Here is a 14,254-nt window from a genome sequence, read left to right as displayed (position 1 = left end):
TTTTTGAGTAGGAGGGGCTTATACCACATTATAGCGTTGTTAATTAAATATTTATTTATGAAATGTGAACAAAATTGCCTGAGTCGTTTTTGATAAAATTATCCAGAAACAACTTACCCCAAGAGTAAACTATCCTTTCTGGACTTTTCCCTCTAGGAAAACGATTTATACTACATTGGAAGGCATATTACAGGGTGTTCAGAAAGTAACTATGCAGGTCATAACTTGTCGTATTTTATTTTTCATAAACCACTTTAAACAACTGAAATTAACTCAAAGCTAAACGTTAATGTCATGGAAGTTATAAGAGATGCTGGAAGTGATCCCCTTGCACTTGAAGACACAGTTGTACACGTTCCTGCATGTTCTTGAAGACGTTATGAAGAACATCAAGAGTGATGTTCCGAATGTGACGTGTCAGTGCAGCTTGGAGTTCTTGTATTGTGTGTGGATTGCCTTCATAGGCCTTTCCCTTCAACGTACCCCATAGAAAATAATCCGGTGGAATCAAGTCGAGGGAACGCGGAGGCCAGAGTCCTCGAGAGATGATGCGGTCACCGAAGATGTCCTGTAAAAAGCTCATCACCTTGTGGGAGGTATGTGCAGTCGCCCCATTCTGTTGGAACAAGTTATTCTCAACTTCGTCCTCATTCAGTTCACTTAGGAAGGGCTCCAGAATGCAGGTGCAGTAATATTCTGCATTTATGGTGTCCTGAAAGAAGATGGGCCCAATGATGCGTTTACGAGTCACGGCACACCAAACACCAACCTTTTGATCATGCAGTGGGGACACATGAAATTCATGCGGATTCTCCGTACTCCACACACGACTATTCTGGCTATTCACGTAACCGGAGAGGTGAAACCATGCCTCATCCGTGAGAGACGTTTTGTCAAGAATACCCTCACCATTGTCCTGCAGGAAGGACAGGAACCAGTTGCAAAAGTTCACACGCGCCGGGCGATCGGTGTCCCTCAGTTCATGCACGACCAAAATTTTGTACGGATACATGGACAGTGACTTTCGGAGAATCTTGTGAGCGGAACCCAAGGACACGTGGGCCTGCTGAGCTGATTTCTTTGAACTGTGCAGCATCACGTCTTGCACTTCCTCCACCTTCTCTGCGGATGTGGCTGTAGACGGCCTAACTGGTTTTGGAGCATTATGAACGCTTCCGATGTTTCCAAACTTGGTGATGAGGTTCCGTACAGCATTGCGGTTAGGCATCTAAACTCTGCTGCAGGAACTTCGCTGGAAATGTAGCTTCTACTGCTGAGGTAAACTTGTCTCCATTGCGAAACACATGCTCCACAAGAAACAGTCTTTGTTCAATCATCAGCATGATGACCTGGATCCCACTCATGTCACACAAGATGTTGGTCTTCAATCAAACCTGTCAACAAATACAAATACTTGGTCAAATATGGTTCAAATATGTTAAACAATGAAAAGTGTATTACTAATTGACAATCATATCAGTCAGCACTTAGCACGATACAACATGGCACTGCATAGTTATTTTCTGAACACCCGGTACATAGACGTAGTAGATAATAGTATAGAGACCTCCAAAGCTTGGATTTCGCCCCGTACAAAAATTTCTGGATGCGCGCCTGTCTACCACAGAACCCTCTTGGCGAGAGCTTGAGTAGGACCAGGTACCAAGTGCTCTACCATTGAGACATACGGTCCCAATAAGATGCATCAGTTGGTAAATGTTTCATGGGTCGTTTTTTCGTTAAACGCTAAAAAATATTTTAGGATTAATGTCAAATTAATTTATTGGTTTCAATTTCCAGAGAGATACCATTTATGTTCTTCAATAAGCATCGTTAGACCTGAGAGAATATTCTTCAAGTAAGTTACAAAGTAAGACATGGAGACAGAAATTCATATACTATACATCGTCCAATTAAAAGTCATCTGGTCAGCCAGAGTTTTTTTTCTTTTTTTAGGCTGTAACGCTTCGTATTTACTAAAATAACATGTACGGAAAGAATCTTGATGAGTATTAGTACTATGGATGAACCCTATAACTCATACAAGCGGTTAGATACATGGGCTCCCATTCCGCAAGGATTTGCGTCAACACAACGCAAAATCTGCGCTTTATAGATATAACAGTGATATTGACTTTCGCGTTGCGTTACCCCCTGCAATTCTTGTGAAAGCTAGTACGGAATGACGCCCCTGGTATCCACTATATGCAATAGAACGGAAAAGAGAATTATTGTTACTACATTCTTGATTCCTGTATGTATAGTAATAATATCCCTCTGGTCACTCCCCACTCGATGTAGCAGGTTTACATTCGACCTTCTCCGTTGATTGACATGAGTATGCACTTCTATCCACGATATTTGCCCAAGAGAAAAGGCAATGACGTCAAACATTTTGCTAATGACGTCACGAATATTGTATAGGTCAGACACATTATCTGTTGCTGTACGCGCTGAAAAATTATCTTATCTCATGAGAAATGGCAGTGTTAATGGAGCAGGAAGGAAGTCAATTTTTACTTCAAATAAGACTCGTGTTTGCACAGATGTATAGCAAACTCTTTTTTAGTAGTTTTACGTAATTGTATGATAAAATCATAGAAAAAGAATCTGATATGTTAAGTAAGTTTATGTATGCTTTATGTATGCTGTATGTTTGACTATAGTAAATAGGAAATAATTTCAGCAATGTACAGAATGTACAAACAGCAGTCGCGGTGACGTAATCAGATCCTTTTGCCTGTTAACCGGAGAGTTCGGGTTTGATCTCGGTGGCCGATTTATTTTCTCCGTTTTCGTCTTATTCGACTCACAGGTTCGTCCAGCATCTCTGAAACTAGCCTAGAGAGACTAAATACAGACTAGAAATACAGAAGACCATCTAGAAGACTGACCACTTAAATGACATGGGACACGAGTTACTCGAATCAAGACCAGGACCGGCCCTAGGCAATTTGCCGCCCCTGCAATAGCATCATTTGGCGCCCCCGTTTCTCCAAAAAGAACAAATCTTAAAAGCCACGATTTTAAGTATACAACCCCATCATGAACAATAAATGGAAGGGAAAGTGCATTCGCACTCAGAAAGGCCTAAACTAAAATATTGTTGTTCTATTTTCTTTTCTTTAAATAATAATACAGTATATTATGTTAGTCAGAGATAAAGCAAACACACCTCCAGAGAAAAGATAGTAATCCTTTTTATAGAATTCAATCTCGAGCTTCAATCTCGAGCTTATTAGTTTACAACTCCAGTGCAAGTAGCTCTTTTATATTTATTTATTCATTTTCCTTCTATATCTGTAAAAAAATAAAAAGTAAACTCGTTTCTACCTTCAATAATAAGGAACTTGTTTGTGACAAAGGCAAGACTAGTTTCCATATCAAAACTGTGATAACTAACTAAATGAAACAGGTGTTTGCTACTGTTCGAGAATTGAGTTTTTTGTCTTTGAGAACAATCAAACATTCATTCTGGGATTTGTTTGACCATTTGCTTTAGCACTGACCATGCGACCTAAACATGGTTTATAAATGTAATATTCAAATAGAAAGTCAGCTTAAAAAATTTAATTACCATCATCATGAAGTCTGTTTCCAACAAGAAGTATTTATTTTAAATAATATAGTTATGACGTATTCCGTCGCCCCGTGGAAATGCACGTGTTGCACAGATGGTAGAGCCGGCCCTGATCACGACTTTTGTCCGAGTCACCAGATGTGGATCTCGTTTCTTAGACTCGATCTGACCCGGTGATCCCGGATGACCCTGCAACACGGACAGATGTATTTTACGTCATTACTCTGTCGATGGGCGGACATAGCCGTTCTTAAAGACTTCCGACACTTACGCTAACATAGTTTTGAAGTTAAAAAAAGAAGGAGGAAAGCGTGTGAAGAAGGACTATGTTCAATCTCTCGTCCTCGATTGATTTTCAATCGAAACACTGGTAATGACTAATGAAACCTCAAAAAACTTTCGCAACATCCCATGAAAATGTAATATGTTAACGAAATATATCGTAGATCATATTTTAAATCGGGTGGGAGTAATTAATGTTTATTAAGGAGCTAAATTCACAGCTTTTTCTTGCCAAATTTTAATCCCAAGCTCTGAGAATTATGGAAAAGAGTCAAAGAAAATATACATAATACAAGCAAATGCTCACATGTGTTACTGTTACTGTGAACAATATTTTGCGTTCTTCCTTCTACACCTTTCATATAGATCTAGTGCTATAATTCCAAAATTTTCACAGGGTATACACTGTTTTGTGAGCATCTACGATTGTCATAAAAGACATACGAGGGGTATCGTAAAAATTTTAATTATCACGAGGAAGTTATTAAGATACGATGATGAAATGTTGTCAGTGTTATGTTCGGAATGGTTGTTATTTTTTACGGGGTGCGCCAAAAGTGACCAAACTGCAGGATAGATAAGATGAGGCTCGCAGTCAAGGGCGCCGATCCTGGGGGTCCCGGGCCCCCCAAAGCTCATGTGGGCCTCGGCCTCCTATTGTGTTTATGAATATACAATATTTGGCATTATTTGAGTGCAATTTGTCTTAAAATCTTCATACATGTACCTTCTGCGTCTGAATGCCCCCTTCCAAATTTACAGAGAAATCGGCGCTCTTGCTCGCAGTGTAAAGTTCCTGTATTTGAAGGGTATTTTATACAGTAGCGTAAAAGAAGTATGTTAGCAGCTACTGTCAAGATAAATCAGGTCTAATACCAATTTAGCTCATAATGCTAGCCATATTTGATTAAGATTAAACTCAAATATCATCAGAACTGAGTTTAATGTTGTATTGCACTATTTAACTGGTATAAGTCCAATATTCTAAACTTCTGTTCTGTTCTCAAAAACTTAATGGATTACAGTACTAACTATGGTCACCGCACCATTGTTTTATCGACTACATCACTATAAACTGCTATTAAGCAAAATTAGTTTTAATAAAACTGAATTGTTTACACGAGTTGCAGTTTTACTCGCAAAATAGCGCAGCCGAAACTGAAATCACCGGTTTCTATATTAAGTTTCCTATTAGTAAATCATTGTTATAAACACTAACATTCTTGCGCTGAAAGTCATGATATAATAGCACTTCTAATATAATTTGAGATTTGGAGTCCGAGCTGTGGGGATGATCTCAATGCTATAAAGAAACCATACACTATGATTTGTCTTTTTTACGCCATTTTTTCTAAGATTTATAGAAAAATTCTCTTATATGCATGTTCAAACTTACAATACGGGGGCTGATTTTACATTTTACGCCCTTACTATTGGTAGATTGCAACCCTAAATAATATAATTATTTCTGCAAGTTGAAGAAAAGTACATACCAAGTATCATTAAAATCGAATAAGTTTCAGGAGAGTTACCTTGGAACCATTGAACAGACAGAATACTGATCGAGTCAAATGGTAGAAGCTTCGCTACGACGCTCGCTTCAATGATAAAGAACATAATTTTAATAGTATTATTGAGCGGTATCTGGTCATTGTAGTAGGTTGATAACTCTACTTACTATATCAGGAAGTCAATGTCCACCACATGTTGCTTCGTACTATAACGCACTCTTATTCCAGAAATAAATCTAAGAACGTAGTTTGTATCTATAAGTGTTTACATCTAAATATAGCACTTTTATACTTCAATATAATTTATTTACAGAAACAAACACACCTCTCTTTAACACACATGCCCCTTTAACAGTAAAGGACATTCTCTAAAAAAAAAAAAAAAAAAAAAAAAAAAAAAAAAAAAAAAAAAAAACACTTGACTTTTTCTTGTTAATGGGAGTTGGCGATAATCTACTTCATAAAGCAAACCTATTGGATAAGCTTCAATTTTGTCAGCTCGAAAGATTTGAAGAAGAAGAAAAAATACATCTACAACCTGTGTTAAGTGCTATGTTAAGACCTAGTTTAATTAGCATTCCTTATATAAAGATTCAAACTGCTTTGAAAATAGATTATATAGGGGTTAAAAATAAAATGTGATAACGAAAGGAGAAATGAACTAATTCGTCATCTTGCTCTCGACCAACGCATCAATATAACAGGATACAAATATAGATTTGACTACATTCTTTCACCGTCTTATAGCATACTAAAGTACTGTATATTCATTTTTTTATTGTATATTGACGTCATAAGCTTAATTTATTCAAACTCATGTATAATTACCAAGTTAGTAAATCAAACGTTGTTAATATTATGTAAACAATATAGTAATTAAGCATAACAGACAAACATTTAGCTGTCAGTAGTAAATGAACGATCTTTATTTATCAACATTACAACTACTCGTACAAATAAACAATAATGTTAGATTTTTTAGCTGAATTTCCGAGTGTGGGCAGCGGTAGCACAGTGGTGAACAGCTCACTTCAGGTGCGTCGGGTCCGTGGTTCGATCGTAGCCAACGATAAATGTACTTTGTGGTAGGCAGACATTATGTGTGTGAGTTTTTCCGGGTTCTCCCGCTTTCTCCCACTACTTTCGTTTTATCATTAACAACCACTTTTTCATCATTGTCTCTACTAGCCTTAGAGTACAACCTGAGAGTTAATCACTATATTATGGTTCATTTGTAAGCCTACCGTGAAAATTTTAGGGGTATAATGCTCCGGGGGAATGGCCCCCGTTCCTTCCGTGGATACGGGCCTGAATATATATTAAATAAGCCTATAGTGTTGAATAATGAATAGAAAACAAAGAAATATTTTTTTAAAAATAAATCAATTAAGATATTTATCCAGATATTTATTATTATTATTATTATTATTATTATTTTAAGAATCTTTAAAGGTATTGTATGGTGAACCTTCTTCAGATAGTTTTGCTTTCCGGCTTGGCAATGCTGTGTATGAGTTTACAAGAATATTTCACCTAGAAATAAATAAAGTGACTTGCACTTTCCATGAGAAGGGAATACAAAATAAACACTTGAAAAAAATCGTATGTTTAGAGCAAATAAAGCGCTAAGAGATTACTAAGAATATAACACATCAAGGCCGCTCTTTTAACAGCCCTGGGAAAGTTCATCGAGGACATAACTTCTACATACTGATTCACAAGTAGCCTAGTGACGTCAGAAGAAAACCAAAGGTATATAATTGAGTAACACAACGCTGAAGTATTTATCTGTACTTTACATGTTTATCAGTCTCACACAGTAGTTGTCTTTATTTGTGAAACAAAAATGTATACAGTAGAAGTTGATCTTAAAATTCCACAAAGAAATGTTGATTATTTCTTCTTGGGTGTGAGCATAGTGTAAGGTAACGTAACACGCAAATGTGTCCACCCCATTTGCGTCAATGTGCTACTAATATTGTGTTTAACAAGTTAAAACAAACTGACCGGGTAACAAAAGAAAGAAAAAGTTGCTTTGACAAAACGAATTGAACTTTTTTTAAAAAAAATTCCGTTTTGGCTTTCATATCTTTTCTTGTTATCTTTGCTCCTAAGTAAACAGAAAACCACGTAACATTTGTGAGATAATACTGGTTCAACTAACTGAAGTACCTGGCGTTTAGCACAAAGAAGAAGCTTATGGAAAATATTTGGAAGATATATTTTGAAAACTTCACGGAAATTCTTTTGAAACCTCCCCTTAGGATACGTATATACACTACAAGTGATATAGCTGTCGTGTATATGTCATAGGAAAGAGTATCTCATTTTTTTAATGCATGAGTTCCAGCAGGACGAAGCCCCACCCCATTATCATCAAGAAGTTCATGAATTTCTGAACAATGAGTTATCTCAACGTTGGATAGGGCGAGCAGGGGAAAATGATCAGTGTTTCGACACGAGGCCTCCAAGATCCCCGGATCTAACTCCCTGTGACTTCTTCTTATAGGGATACATAAAAGATAGTGAGTATGTGCCACCGTTACCAGAAAATGTTGAAGAGCTCAAGCGCAGGACTGAATAATTTGCTTCCACTATCTCTCAGGATATGTTCCAACGAGTATGGCAAGAATTTGATTACGTCTAGACATGTATCGTGTTACACATGGTTCCAGGCACGTAGCCAGGATTTCGTGAAGGGGGGGGGTCCGTCAATGAAATACTGTGGTTATCACACCAGGGACTCGATCATTCTAAACTGTTTTACTGGAACATATATTTTTTTGTTTAGTCAGGATTTCGTAATGGGGGGGGGGTGACATGAAATTCTCAAGGAACAGGAATCGATGAATCTAAACTACTTTACTATCAACATATATTGGTTTGTTAGGACAATAAAATGAGGATATGTTAGTAAGTATTTTAATAACAAACTATGAAGAAATCTCGAGTAAGATAACAAAAAAAAGTATTGAAAAAGATTTTATAATACTTACGTTCCTTTCTTTGTTCACTCATATATAACAATGTTCCTTTCATTATGATCTCAACTATTATGAAAAGTACATATTCACTATTATAAAAAGTACATACTCAATAATGTCTTGTAAAATATTTTACAATAGCTGCGTTCCTTTTTCTGTTGAATCAAATGCTAATACAACTCCTTTTGCATATAAATTTTTGTTTTTTATTATTCCGTCCACTACTGTCGGATCCAACTGACAGGTTAAAGGATCAGTAGAAAATTGTTTTTGAAATAACATGTTTATGTTTGATATTGCAAGGATGCGATGAAGAAAAATTATGTTTAAAAATGTCCAAGCTGCTACACTATGTTTTAGGAAGCTTAATATCTCCCTGAATTGTAGCAGAAATTCCGAGAATTCCGTAACTTTTCTAGAAATTTTAAATTCCCTGACTCTTCCAGGATATCTCGCTCACCTCGCCACCATGTATTGCAAGTAATACAAATCTCCTCATAAGAAAGAGTAACCAAAAGCTTCCTGTAGTTTTTTTATTATTATTTTTAACGCTGATCTTTCTCTTTCTTATTTCATTTTGTTTCATCATTCCGTAATTTTTTAATTTCTGGTCTCGAAGGGGGGGGGGGGTCCGGACCCCCCGGACCCCCCTTGGCTACGTGCCTGATAGTTCCCATATCGAGGCATTCTGAACTCACACATTAAAAAAACACACAGACACACAAACACATTTGAGATACCGGTACTCCTTCATATAACATGTACACGACAGCTATATCAGTTGTAGTTTTTGCGTAAAGGCCAACATACACTAGCGTATTTTCAGCGCGCATTTTCGGTCCGTAAAATGATGTCGTAAATTTCGGTCCGTAAGTTGGCCCATACACCTAGCGTAAAAATAGGCGCGTAAAAGAAGAAGAAAAAGAAGCGGACATTTTTCGCTCTTCCTCTTGCCTGTTGTTTGAGCACATGGTAGTTTTCCAGTTTACTCAAGTTGCTTGAACAAAATGGATCTAACTGAGGCCATGGTTTTAAGTGCAGGTGCTATAAACATTGTGTTGTAAAGTAAAAGAATAAAAAGAAAGCATAGAAGAAACAGAAAGATTTGGACCAGGAAATGGATTTTAGTTGGTATTGTAGCGTAATCCAATAAATAATATACTAATGATTACTGATATTTACACTAATAAATAATCAGCTGGATGAATCACACCGACAAGTTTTGTAGATAACTATACGAACATATTATACACACATTAGCACAGTGGCGTAGGGAACGGGGGCCCGGAGGGGCCGGGTTCCTCCCAAAGAGGTCCGACAATGTACTTTGGTACTTTGATGTTTGTAATTTTTTTTATATATTTTTATGTTTATATATTTTTTTGTTTGTAATTTTTCTATATGTACCTATAACAGCACTTGCCCCCCCCCAAACACACATCCTGGCTACGCTACTGCATCAGCATGTCAAACAATTGCAAGGGTGTTTTTTTTTCCCTCACTGCTCATAGTAGAGAGCACGTTGTTCTCAATATACTATTTCCATTAAACATGATCTGAAATACACTGTTGCAGCAAAGCTTTGTCAAAGTGGTACGTCACAATATGAAATAAACAGACTGCAGGGGCGCCCGAAGAAAATTTTCTAGAGCGGGACCCATCTACATGGTTGCTATATTATGTCTCGTATTTAATATACATGGTTTGCTATATTAAGTATACATTTTCGTGAGCCAGAGGGGGGCCCAGGCCCCATCCTGCCCTCCCCTTCGGGCGCCTATGACAGACTGGGAGCCACGCCGAAGAGGATTAAAAATTCACATTTATCTATATTACGTCCAAGCAACTCAATCCATTTGGCCTATTTTTGATACATCTTAGATCATTGTACTTAGTGATCTGAGATCACTAAATATTTATATAAATCATACTTCGAAGGAGGAGGACACAGGACAGGGAAAAAGTTATATTGAATTTTTTACGAAGGGCCGCGGTGGCTCAGTGGTAGAGCGTTCACCTCTGGTGCTTGGGGTCCCGGGTTCGATCACAGCCCCCGCCAAGTGAAATTTGTGGTGGACAAACACCGTGTGCGTGGGTTTTCTCAGGGTTCTCCCGTTTTCTCCCACTTTCTTCATTCCACCATTTCATTCATTACTCATTATCACCGTCTCCTTTAGCCTAACCGGCATAACCGTGGGACGTAAAACTCAAAAATTTCATTTTGAATTTTTTACGATGTAGATTGGAAACATTTAAATTTCTAAACAGACACAATGATGATTTAATACAATCTGAACGAGCTTGATGTGTGGTTTCCTCTTACCTTCCGAAATAAGCCTATTGTTTGGAACTGCAGTTTACAAAGAATAAGGGAGTAAAGGAGTGTTTCGATAGTTGAATAATTGATTATTATTATTATTATTATTATTATTATTATTATTATTATTATTATTATTATTATTATTATTATTATTATTATTATTATTATTTTTTGTTATACAATGTTTTAGACTATTGACTTTGGTCGTTAAAAAGTGGGTTACTGAATGATAAATTCAATTTAAAGAAAATATGATTTATTAATGGTTGCAGCTTTCGTTTTTTTTTTTTCTTTCTTACAATATTAACGAAGAATATAGTAGTAACAAATAGAAGAAATTATCCCCTCACGGAATACCAATTTTTACTACCTTATCCACAGCTCAAAAATAGACCAGAAAGAGAAAACAAGACATACAACTACCTCCAGCCCCCTTCTTTATAAATAGTTTGATCCTTGTTACCTCGGCTTTTGTAAGTTGAAGGAATCCTCCCCGTTGCTTCCACCTACCTTTTTTTATTTCAAAGTTTATCTTACCATTTAGTTTTTATCAAGTTGTTAAAAATAATTTAAATATTTATTTATTGAAAGGTTGGGTGTTAGCGGACTTAGGTAATTTCATCACCGGTAATTTTGTCACCAAAATATTAGCATGTAGGTTATTTCGCTCACCGGAAATTTCGACATAGTAATTTCGTTACTTGTAATTTTGTCACCAAAATATTAGCATGCAGGAAATTTTGTCATGGTCATTTTTTCACCTTTGTTGAACTAAGTAGAGACAAAGTAAACGACCGAAACAGCTGACCTTATCTTAATCAAAGTTGGAAAACAATTTAGTTGGTGTTCGACTCTGGAAAATCAAAGTTTCGGATCCTCGAAGCAAGAACAAACAGCAGTAAAATAACACAAGCAAATGTTAAAAGTACAGGCAAAATGGGCCAGTAATGGATTTATATATCACTATTTACAAAAATTAAGTTTTGGCAATATTAAAATTTCAGAACAGAAAATTAGCAAACAAAATATAACTTGTATTAATGCAATAAATGGTTTACATGTTCATTTTCTACTATTCATAACATGATAGGAAACAACAAGCAATCTTTTTTCAAACATTTAGTTCCAGTGTTATACGTTAAGCACAAAGATTAGAGCCCTTTCTGAAAAATCTGAAACACTCTTCTAGTTTGCTGTTTGGGTGGTTGCCCCACAGCATACCGAGATTTAACACGGCGATACGTGTTTGACACGTAAGTGCTATCAAAATAGTCCAGAAGTTCCAGCTCTTCCTCCGAAGTCACTTGTATTAATCGATGCACATCTGCTATTGGAAGAAATGCAAATCGATTTATTTTCTCGCAAAATAAACGAAAATTTTAATTGCTCTTGTACCGTTCTAAGAGTCCAAGCTCTTGGACCTTCCTCCATGTTGACTGAGTCAGGTGAAAAAAGTAACGCTATAAACGAGTTGAATCTCCAAAAGTTGCATTTACGCTATAATAAAATCCATTAGCATAGTTACAGGTCCGGATATTCACTAAATTCACTGCACTGATGCACCACCACACGAAACAGTTCTTCATATGAATTTTGTGTCTTGGTCTACATTAGGGCGTATACCTAGTAAAGGAAGTCTCACCTCAAATAACATACTTTTTTTTTTTTTTTTTTTTTTTTGGAGCCATTGAAAAGTTGCGTTCACCATCCATGTTTCATTTTTTAATAGGTTGATAAGGCTATATTTAAAGGAAACATCCAGAAATATTTATACGTTTTTCTTCCTTTATAGAAATTTGTTCTCTTCACATATATCCAATAACAATTTGCCAATGTTTACTCAGAGTTCAAATATAATATAATTCTTTTAATAGCTCTTTAAAAAGGCCACTCTTTTCAAATGACTCTGTTAACTTGGAAGGTCCAAGAGTTTGAACTCAGAGAACGGTACTAGAACGAAGAAAATTTTCGTCTATTCTGCGGGAAAATTAACAGATTGGCGTATCTTCCCATATTTGTTTATTATTTTCTGTTTTGAAATTTTTATATTCGCGAAATTTAATATTTGTAAATAGTGAATAATGAACCCATTAGTGCCCCATGTTGCCCGTGCTTTTAACATTTGCTCAAGCAGACATTATTTTCTCCTACTGGTGCTTGTTCTTGCGTCGAGTACCAGAAACTTCAATTTTGCAGAGTTCAACACCAACTGAATTGTTTTCTAAGTTTTATTAAAATAACGTAAGCTGTTTGATCGTTTGCTTTGTCTCTATTGAATTCAACAAAGGTGAAAAAATAACCGTGACAAAATTTCCTATATGACAATATTTCTGTGATAGAATTACTGGAAACTTTTATCTCTTGTCTCAAATACAATATCTAAAATATGTAACTCTTTATTTAATAAAAATAATATATTTTGATTATGCTGCACAGTTTTGGCAGTTGAAGATTAAAGAAAACAATTTCAAAAACTTTTTCGAGTCCATTCATTGTACTTGTATTATGTTCTAAAAGACACTGGTGATGAAATTATCGTGCCATTATTTTCGGTGACGAAATTACCTATATGGTAATATTTTGGTGACAAAATTACCGGTGACGAAATTACCGTTTCGAATTTTCCGGTGACAAAATTACCGTCGCCTGGTGTTAGCATGCGGGGTCGGGTTAAATTTAGTTCTACTCTGGTTTTCGTTTATTGCCAGTTTATATCTGTTTATTTTCATGTTTTCTTTAAATGTAGTCTTTAGTAATTTACTGTATTAAAAAAATGTTTTAAACTTAATGACTTTTTTCTTCGTTCTTGCTGTCGGGTATGTGACATGAGGGTAAAATCCACCCGAACTTGAGGGTTTCCACATATACATACAAATCAATTGAGTAGTAGTAAGGGCGAACTCAACATCGGATAATTTTCTTTAAATTCGAGTGATAAGTTTCTAAACTTAATACTTTTATCAGATTTCCAAGGGAAAATTTTCGAATTTTCTTCCTATCCCCCAAAATAAAGGAAGTTCACTGATAGATGAAAATAAAAAGACAAACGCGATTTTATCGAAAATGACTAACGATTCTTCTCGTACATCAATATTTCATTACCACTTTTATTATCTGGCATAAGTTATTTCTGTGGTAAAATTACAAAAAGGTTAGTTTACTCTTGCCTGTGAGTTTTTTCGAGATATTTTCTCAAACACGAGTCAGTTAATTTTGTTCGTAATTGATAAATAAATGGTTTATTAATAACCGGACAATATGACGTAACTAATTTTTCCTGAAAAAATACACAACGGGCAGTTTACTCTTGAGGGAGAATTTTTTTCAAATTTCTGAAAAACGCCTTAGGTGATAGTTCATATTTCATAAATAAATGTTTAATTAATAGCCTGCAGTATGGAAACATCCACACGAAGCAGTCTTGAAGATGAGTTTCTACTATGTTCAATATGTAATGTCTATGAAAAATATACACTATTAAGTAGCAGATTGCGTCAATTATGTCAATTCTCCTAATAATGATGCATATACTACTTACAAACATGGTAAAACGATTGAGTTGTTCGTGAAATAAATT

At 35.8% G+C, this 14,254-nt stretch overlaps 1 protein-coding gene across 1 annotated transcript; it reads right to left on the bottom strand.

Moving 5' to 3' along the window:
* Positions 1 to 301: 301 nt before the first annotated feature.
* LOC145671460 (uncharacterized) lies at positions 302 to 1,228 on the bottom strand. The gene has a single exon (XM_081740650.1). It carries the CDS (start codon positions 1,226 to 1,228, stop codon positions 302 to 304), a length of 927 nt encoding a protein of 308 aa, XP_081596776.1.
* Positions 1,229 to 14,254: the final 13,026 nt, after the last annotated feature.

This window comes from Thermobia domestica, chromosome 15, assembly GCF_964235325.1.
Source record: "Thermobia domestica chromosome 15, izTheDome1.hap1.1, whole genome shotgun sequence".
NCBI lineage: Eukaryota > Metazoa > Arthropoda > Insecta > Zygentoma > Lepismatidae > Thermobia > Thermobia domestica.
This window is presented reverse-complemented; position numbering and strand designations above follow the sequence as displayed.

What these genes read in the sequence shown, in the direction of transcription:
- LOC145671460 (XM_081740650.1), bottom strand. Translation starts at nt 1,228, where the DNA reads ATGCCTAACCGCAATGCTGTACGGAACCTCATCACCAAGTTTGGAAAC.